The 9,543-nt window shown below is 34.7% G+C and overlaps 1 protein-coding gene across 1 annotated transcript; it reads left to right on the forward strand.

Annotated features, from left to right (window-relative positions):
* The first annotated feature begins 1,046 nt into the window (after window positions 1–1,046).
* LOC130947646 (probable mitochondrial import inner membrane translocase subunit TIM21) lies at window positions 1,047–6,038 on the forward strand. The gene is made up of 7 exons (XM_057876352.1): window positions 1,047–1,310; window positions 1,412–1,539; window positions 2,754–2,932; window positions 3,090–3,138; window positions 3,851–3,970; window positions 4,218–4,405; window positions 5,015–6,038. The coding sequence occupies exons 1-6, from the start codon at window positions 1,151–1,153 to the stop codon at window positions 4,389–4,391; spliced, it is 810 nt and encodes a 269-aa protein (XP_057732335.1). The 5' UTR covers window positions 1,047–1,150; the 3' UTR covers window positions 4,392–4,405; window positions 5,015–6,038.
* The last annotated feature ends 3,505 nt before the right edge of the window (window positions 6,039–9,543 follow it).

Here is a 9,543-nt window from a genome sequence, read left to right on the forward strand (position 1 = left end):
TTTTTCTTGAATATAAAATCAGTTTTCTTTTTTTGTAAGTAAATTTATCAGCATTTTAAATTTATAGATAAAAATAATAATTTACTCTAAAAAATATTAATATAAATTTAAAAAAATTAAATCTAAAAGTTAAAGGAGATAAATGGAAATAATTATAATTTTTTATTGGATAACAATAGTTGGTATTATAGTTGTAAAACAGATCAAACGGACCGTTTTGACTGAAAAATCAATAAATTAGACTCTAATTGGTCTAGTCCAGTCTAAAGACCGTTTAAGGTCAAGAATTGGTAAGAACCGATCAAGTTGGTGAAAATCAGTAAGAATCGATAAATATTGGTGAAAAATTGGTCCAACTAAACTACTCAAGAGAAAATTTTAAAATTGATAAAAATGTAATTTAAAACTGGATCCTCCTTGTACTACATAATCTTCTTACCATTAAGTTATGTTATCTTTCGTTGTTTCATATGTTAATTATTAATTATATAGTAAAATCTCACAATAATTTTTTAGATATTATTTTAATTTTATATTCCCTTATATTTAAATTAATTATATTTTTAATTATTCATAATTATTAATATAAATATTTTTAAATATGTATAAATAAAAAATATGAAATATTTTTATTGATTATAATATAATTTTTTTATAATTATTTGATATTTTTTAATAAATACATATAGTATATAATAATAATATAATAAATATAAAATACTTTGATATAAAAATAAATTTAAAGAATCTTTATTATAAAAAATATTAAAATTTTATATATTTATTTAATAATAATTAAATTATAATTTTTTAAAATTTAATTATATTTAAAATATTAGTTAGAATATGTATTTTAAATTTTAATTTTAGAGTTTTAACTATTTTATATTTTTATTTATATATCGGTATTACCGATCAATCAGTAAATCAATAATTTGATCTGGTTCAATTACTGGTTTAGTTTTTAAAAAATTAAATAAGCGACACGGTGCCGTTTTGGAACAAGTGATAAAAGTCCCACCTCCCAACTTCCAAACCCTCTTGAAACCCCTTCCTTCCTTTCCTTTTCACGAACAACATAACACACTGTGAAGTCGAGGAGAGTCTCCTTCCGTCTCTCTCTCCCCGCCGCAACCTCCGACCAAGTACGATGTTTCGCAGGATCTGCTCCAACCGTTCGTCCTGGGCCCACAATGCTTCCCGACCTACCAACAAGCTCCTCCCCGCCGCTGCTCCCCCACCGCCCCCCGGAGCGCGCGGCGTCATCACTCGCCGCGCCGCCGGAACCCTTGCTTTCCTGCGGTTCCTTGGTGCCACCACGTTAAAACCCTAGAATTTAATTATGCCTTTTTGTTTTGCTGGATACTTAATGTTTCTGTTATCAATCAATGCTTTTTTTTTCTTTTTGCAGGAGAATCCGGAATCAGAATCCGAGAGGACCATGCTAAATCAACCTCCATTGCTTCTTCCTTTGCTAGGTCGATGTCTTCCAAAGCATCAGATGAATCAGGCAGAAGAACAAGGCGAAATACTGATGAGGTTTGAATGTAGAGCTTTTTTATTTTAAATATTATTTATTTATTTATTTACTTGTTTGAAAGGTTAGGGACGTAGTAGGTTTCAATAATTTATTATTTTACGATGTTTTAATCTTAGTCATTTTAATTTTCCACTTTATGCTGCATTAGTGCTTCTTTGGCAATGACATTTGTAAGTTTAACATCCAACAATTTATTTGCCATGATCAGTTACTCATATAGACACCTCAATACAGAATACAACATAATCTTAATATAATTTCTCTCAACAATAACATAATATACTAGTAAGAAGAATAACACTACAATAATAAGCAATATCTTTACCCTCTATTATACTCTCATAATAGCGAGGAAGTGAAGACTCTCAACTAAGTCCATTAACTTATGAACTTTAATTGAATGATACCTTTAAATATGATGCCTGTTTATAGGCTTGATTTGCTAATTTCCTTAATCACTAAGTGTGAAGTTAGGTGGTGATTTTGGTTGACTATAGGTTTTTAACTTGGTTTTCACGTTGACTTGTTAAAGGCAGCAAGCTTTGTCCACAATTTGAAGAACTTCCGGCTCATGTCATCTATTTCACAACTTTGACAAATTGATTTAATTACCAACAATGTTTAACCCATGGCTAGACTCAATTGATCTTAAGTGTTTTACTTTTTTGTTTGTTACAGTATCATGAAATGGCTGTATCTTATACCTTCTTTGCTGTGGTAAAGCTTAATGATTAATCTTTATTTCAATGATTGTTTTATTAAATAATCATTTTTTTCTCCTGTATAGTTGGTTATGAGAGAATTCATTAATGTTTGGTTGATCATGATTTTTAACATTATTTTCTTTCTGGTATTGTACAAAAATAAAAAGTTTCAATGTAACTAAAAGTGTATGGAGTAATTATTTGTATATTATATAATGTTTGCTTTGATACTGGAGGTAAGTCAGGTAAAATCACAATAATGTGTATACTATACAAGAAGCTCTGCTCAAATTTTAGCTTTTTCTTCCACCGTTCCACGTGTATGCTTAAATCAGCTTAAAATTGGGGGAAATAAAGCTTCTTAAGCTGTTTTTGCTGAATCACCTAAACAAGCTGAAAATTTTAAAAACAACTTTTCGATGGGTAAAAAAGGAGTTCCCGAACATGCAATACACAGTAATATTAAGGACCGTAATATAGATATATTTATCATTTCCCTTTTTTTATAGACCAAAAAGGAGATAACAAATGTTGAAGATCCGTATAGTGCTCCAACATATAATATTCCGGAGAAGCCAGTGACATTTGTGGAGGGTGCATCCTACAGTGTCATCATTCTTGCTGGGCTTGGGATTGCAGCTGCCGCAGGATATGCCGTTTTCAAGGAACTTATATTTGAACCAAAGGAGTACGTGTCTAATCTTTTTGCTGAGTTTATGTTATGTAAGATCATAATTTAAGGTATTTTTGTTTGAATGTTGGCCTTCCAATGTATCTTATCCGCAGTCACGTTGAATCTATCTCAATTAATTTTCTTCAATATTTTTCCCCTAACTTGATAACAGGTATAAGATCTATAACAAGGCTCTCAAAAGAATTCAAGATGACAGTCAGGTGAATGGAAAAAAATTTCTTTCCTTTCTTCCATATCACCTTTTGTGAATATCAAAATGCATTTCGATGCCAAAGAACCAATATAAAAATCAGGACTCAAGATTTTGTTAGTTGGACACAATAAGAAGCTTATAGTTCGGTAAATCACCATTTGTTGGAGCCATATATGGGCAACTGAAATATTTCTATATAGTAAGGTTTCTTAGCTCATGGAAGGTTTTCAAGCAGATCTTGCTTTTAAGATGTCTGATTTTGTGTTTCGATTTTGTTAACAGGTTTTTCCTTGATGCTGTATAATCAGATGGTTGAAAATCTGGAATTTATAAACATAGAATCTTGGTCATATATACCTATTTAATCAGTCATTTAAAACCCTTATATATATACAGAGTAAAGGTGTTGTTGATGTGTTTGGGACTTGGTGAAGGACTTGTATATGCTATATTTACCAAACCTGTGTATACAAAAGGTTCTAAATTAATGACCCTTGACACTTAATTGAAGAATGATTCCTTCTACATTTTTGACAGACACTTAATTCAGCACATGCATTTTATTGTGTGTAGTAATTATTGCAAATGCCAAGTTTAGTTAAAATTTGCACATACCAGGCTAATCAAAGTATACCTTTGAAGTTAAATTTTGAATGATAAATAGTAGCAAATTCTCTACTGGTCTATTTTTTACTTTCACTGGATTTGCCATGTACCAGATTAGGGTGAGGATTGGATCCCCAATTACGGGCTACGGTCAGGAGAGTAGAAACCGTGCTGCTCGCCAAAGAATTCCTAACAGAGTATGGACTGATGAAGAAGGTGCTGAGCATGTAGAGGTAAAGTTATTGGCATTTGGTAAATTTATTTCTAAAATTTCTAGATGACTGCAAAACTTTATGAGGGCTATTTGCATAGATCTCTGGAATCAATAACTCATTAAAAAAATTATGGTGGAGAGGGACATAAAGATGAAAAGAAAAGGAGAGAAAAATTGGAAGATATCAAGATACTTATTTAGCACCATATATTTTATCCGTAATATGATCCTCAGTTCTCACACAAATATTTTCTATTGGGTTACAGGTTAATTTCTATATCCGGGGTCCAAATGGACATGGAAAAGTCTTTGCTGAGATGTTCAAAGATACAGTGGATAAAGAATGGAAGTTCACGTATTTGATTGTCGAAATTAGAGCACCTTCTCAAGCACAAATAATGCTGGAGTCATATATTCCAGCTTACAATGCAAACAAGTAGCTTAGATGAGAAAGGTTTCTCTCTGCACCATTGCCTGATTACTCAGTCTATTGATTCTAGATAGTTAGCATGCTTCTTTTTTATACGAAGATTGCAGTTCTTCGCAGATTTTAGATATAGCACTGCCACACTGTTCTCCTGTTTCACCCGGAACACAATAAAAATGGATAGATTTTTGGGGGTGGGGGATTAGAGAAAAGACGGAAGTCACAAAGTCTTAATTTCCTTTCGTTAATTTGTTCCATATGTGCATTTAGTTAGTTTACCTGCTGCAACTTGCAAATGATAGCTGTTGTGGCACACAATCTCTCTTATGTTTGTTACATTACATTCTTGTCCTTCATGATTGGCCCAATTATACAACTAAACTCTTGCTTACACTAGCTAGTTTATGAATGTTGATGTGGTTGATACTTGTGTTTTTTTTTTTTGTCTCTGTACATTCTTTTATAACACACTATACTGTCATCTAATCGATATGGCCAGTCCGACCTCCCCCTCGCTTTTTTTTTAGTTTTACTGTGTAATTCTCTTTAAATAGACAAAATATCCAGTTCTTGTGATTTACATTTAAACAGAACTAGAATAATAAAAATTCTAATTGCATAAAGCGCTCAATGCAGGTATTTGATCTTTGGTCCTTTACTGGAGGCTGCACGATTCAGCGATCAGCATATTGACCACCTTAGCCAGTTCAAGTTCCTTAAGGGATAAAGTGGAAAGAAGGATAGACAATTAAAGAGTCACAAATAAGATGAGAAACTGGATCCCCAATCTCAGGTTCAGTAATGTTTTTTTCTTTCATTTAGAACCTGCAGATATGAGGAAAGAGTTATGGACAGGGATCTTAGTTTTGATGACCCAGAGAAATTGCGTTGTCCTTGATGGCAATTGGCAGTGCCATGTACTTATTTGTTATTTTCAGTTTTTCATATACCTTGTTGTCAAAAGTCCATTGAGTTGCTGGAGTGTACCATGCTAATTTTTTAGAGATGAATAAGTAGGTGTCTGTAGTCCAAACAGGAAAAAAAGAAAAAAAAAAAAAGAAAAAGAAAAAATGGATATGGAGTATTTGAGGTTGATATTGGTTGTGGCCTATTTCAAAATGGGAATGTTTGAGTGGATTTCTAACAGACCAACAACTATTGATATTGTTATAGACAAGGCTAATCATTCATTATTATCGAATAACCGAGTATACGAAGTTATAAGTTTAGCAAACCTTAATGGAAGAATAATAAAAGTCACAAAAGGCAATAACCCAAGACATTACTGAATCATGGAATTAAAGTTGGAAAACGGCTACATGATAGCTTCTCCAAACTTTATAGAGTAAAATGGCAACACGAGAAAATGATGTACGTTATTAACTATCACCTGAGAAGTCTTACTGACTAAGGTATTGAAGTGTTTTGCATGTTGTCCTCTCAACCTAGTTACCAACGTGATTTAGATTGGGATCCCTACCAACTTTAGAACACGAAATCACTACTACTAGCCTAAACATTTGGCGCAGTCTGAAGATCCTAACATGTTGGGACCATGACTGATTGTGATGTCAAACTACAATTAACCATTCAACCAATAACATCCAACAAGGAAAAGAAAGTTGGAGAGGATGGATATGCTGACGTTACTTCTGATCCCAAGGATAGGGAACATCAAGATCAAAGTCCTTCTGGGTTTGGTTGACATTAAAGCCAAAACACATGGTTGTCATTTTGTTGGATTAAGAGAAGACCATGATATGCAAGAGATGTGCCCTAACTTGCGAAGTGGTCTGGACAATCACGATCCCCAAGTCATCAACGAGAGGCCATTGAGATAGTCACGAAAGAAGAACTCTTGACCAAGGCTATGGGCGACATCAAAAGGATGATTGTCACCGTTCCTACTCACCTCGAACGGACAAAAGTGTGTCTCCTCAGCCTGAAGAGAGCCGTCGTGAAACCGAAAGGAGATCACGAACTGAATCACGTTTGGCCAGTCTAAAAGGAGGAGAACTCTATTAAGGAGTGAAAGTTCTAAAAGGCATAGGGATTCTCGTGAACATGTTATAATGGCCAGACCCCAAAACCTCAAGATGAGACTGCTTAGGTCGTGGTGAATATGGTTGTGGGGAAAAATGGCTTAGCAAAGTCTAGGAACGTAGTCAAGAAAGATATTAAGGCCATCAGCTTGAAAATCCTCATAGTGGAAAACTTTTTCATTGTGCAGTTCACAGCTGAAGATTTTCAATACGCCACATGATGATGGGCCATTACTGATCATAAAAAAGTTGGAAAATAGAATTGTTAAGAGGATTTTGATTGACATTGGAACAGATTCAAATCTACTTTTTCGAAATGCTTAGGATGCTTTGGGCTTAAAAGATCAGCACCTAAAGCCACATCTCTCAGGATTAGTTGGTTTAGATGATCATGTTATCAAGTTGAATGGGGTGGTTGATCTTTTTCTCACAACAGGGAAAGGTGCTTTTGTTCGTCCAGGCTGAGTTTGTAGTTCTTAAAGACTACGACATATAATGTGATCTTAAAAAGGAAGAACATTAATGATCTATGTGGTTTTATTTCAACAAAATTTACAGTAATGAAATTTTTTACAACAGAAGGTCGAGTTGCTACTATCAGAGGAGACAAGGAATCTACTTTGAATTGTATAAGATGAGTTTGACCTTGAGAGATAAAGCTAAGAAAGCCACTAGAGTCTTCCTGGTGGATTTGGAGTCCCGAATTCAAGAGAACCTGAGATCAAAACCCAATGGAAATTTGGGGAAGTTCCTTATTAGAGATAATGTTGATAAGTACACCATGATTAATTGTATCCTCTCTTTCCCTTTGAAGTCAAAATTGCAGAACTTCTTGAGAGGTGACGTAGATATGTTTGCATTGGTACCATCTGATATGCCAGGTATAGATCTTTCATTTATATCCCATCAGCTTGCTATTGATCTACGGTTAAACTGGTAGTGCAAATATGTCGAAAGATATTCCTAGAATGAGCTATCAAGGTCAAGAAGCAAGTCCAAAGGCTATTTGATACTGGATTTATTAGAGAACTGACTTATTCAACATAGTTATCAAATGTCGTAATGGTAAAGAAATCCAATGAAAAAATGGCGAATATGTCTAGATTATATGGATTTAAATAAATCCAATCCTAATGATTGTTTTCCATTATCTAACATTGATAACATGATTGATTTTGCCTCGGGATATCAGATACTAAGCTTCCTAGATACTTACAGTGGTTATAATCAACTACCAATGCATCCACTAGATGAGGATAAAATTGCTTTCATTACTTTGGAAGGGATATATTGTTATATTGTAATGCCATTTGGTTTGAAAAATACAGGGACCACTTATCAAAGATTGATGGCCAAAGTGTTTAAGCGGAAGATAAGAAGGAATATGGAAGTCTACATCGATGATATGATGATAAAGTTTAGCAAAGATTTCGACTTGATCACTGATTTGGAAGAGATCTTTGAGTGCCTCCGACTTTACCAAATGAGACTAAACCGAGATAAATGCGCTTTTGGGGTTTGGGGAGGTCAGTTTCTTGGCTTTATGATAACTCAAATAGGTATTGAAGCTAATCTTGAAAAATGTCAGGCTATACTAGACATGTCAAGTGATAAACCCCATTTTTAGGATTTATCTTGTATTGATTTCGAGGGTTTTAACAATGATCCTACGCACTTATTCATATGAAAATACATGATTTTGTGTTCCTTTCCCAATTTTGCCTCATGGATGAAAACATGCTTCTTTTGCACTAAATTAGATATATTCTTAATCCTCCTCTAGTACCATTCGATACCGTGACCCATGTGTTAAGTGGTTTCAGAGTTTATAGAGCACGGATGACTTGGAGGAGAGAATGGGAGCATGCATAAAGGAGAGGAGCATGGAAAATTGAGCTTTGGAAACTTCATCAGTGGCGTGCGCGCGCATATTGCGCGTCCGCGCAGATTTGCACCATCAGCGCCAAAGCCAGGAGCCAAGCTACAAGCCGGCGCGTTTAGCGGCTAAGACATGATCCTCATGGACGCGCCCGTGCACATTACGCCTGCGAGCGGATCGCAAATGCCCCAGGGACGCGTACACGTGCTGTGTGCGTACGCGCCGATTGCCACACATGATTTTTTAAGAGGCATGTGACCAGCGCGTGGAGGGAGTTAGAAACCCTGTTTTGGGAAAGAGTTTTGGCGAGAAAAAGCTTAAGAAGGCCAAGGATTGAGGGGTTTGGGGGATTCACTCATTTTAGACACTTTCTTAGATATTTTCCTAGAGTTGGTTACCTTTTGGGTAGAGAGAGAACCTCCAACCTCTCTCTAGGATTTCATTCTCCATTGCAATTCTCCTTTGATTTTCTTGGTGAGATCCATTGTAATATACTTTTATTTTGATGCAATTAGTAGAACTACTCTTCTCCTATTCTCAATTTGTGTTCTTTGATCCTCTCACTTTGAATCTAGCTTTGACTTTGTTACTTGGATTTGGAACTAGTGACTTGAGGTACTTTCATATCCATTATTTGTAATTGTTCAATTGTTGATGATTGTGTGATTTAGATCTCTTAAATTCAATTCTTCATTTCAATTTCATAATGCCTCTTATGAATGCTCACCAAATGTTTGATAAAATGTCAACACTAGTTATGGAGTAAAAGTCTTTCACTTGGCTTAGGGTTTGAACCATTAGAAAAACTTGAATAGTGAATGTCAATTGTTGATTGAGAATTAAGAATTGCTAATTAGTTTGGAGTGCACTAAAGCTAGACTCCCTTAGGGTGAAGCTAGGACTTGTGACTCAAGCTGGTCACTTTCACTTGAATATCCTCTATAATTAGAGGTCAACTAAGTGAAGCAAGACTTAATTGTTATCATCATTGAAGGAAACTATAGTGATAGAACTTCCAATGTTAACCCTTGGCCAAGTCCTTTAATATTGATTGTTTTTTATCCACTTTTGCTAGCTTGAACTGGTACATCAATCTTCAAAAACCACAACAAAAGCTTCCTAATCAATAACATGCATTCTATAGTAATTCCAAGGGAGGACGACTCGGGAGATTAATACTCTCGATTGTAGATTGTAGAATTGTTTGGTGCGAGATTTGAGTGTCGATTAGACTATACTCACGA

This window comes from Arachis stenosperma, chromosome 9 (assembly GCF_014773155.1).
Source record: "Arachis stenosperma cultivar V10309 chromosome 9, arast.V10309.gnm1.PFL2, whole genome shotgun sequence".
NCBI classification, from domain to species: Eukaryota; Viridiplantae; Streptophyta; class Magnoliopsida; order Fabales; family Fabaceae; genus Arachis; species Arachis stenosperma.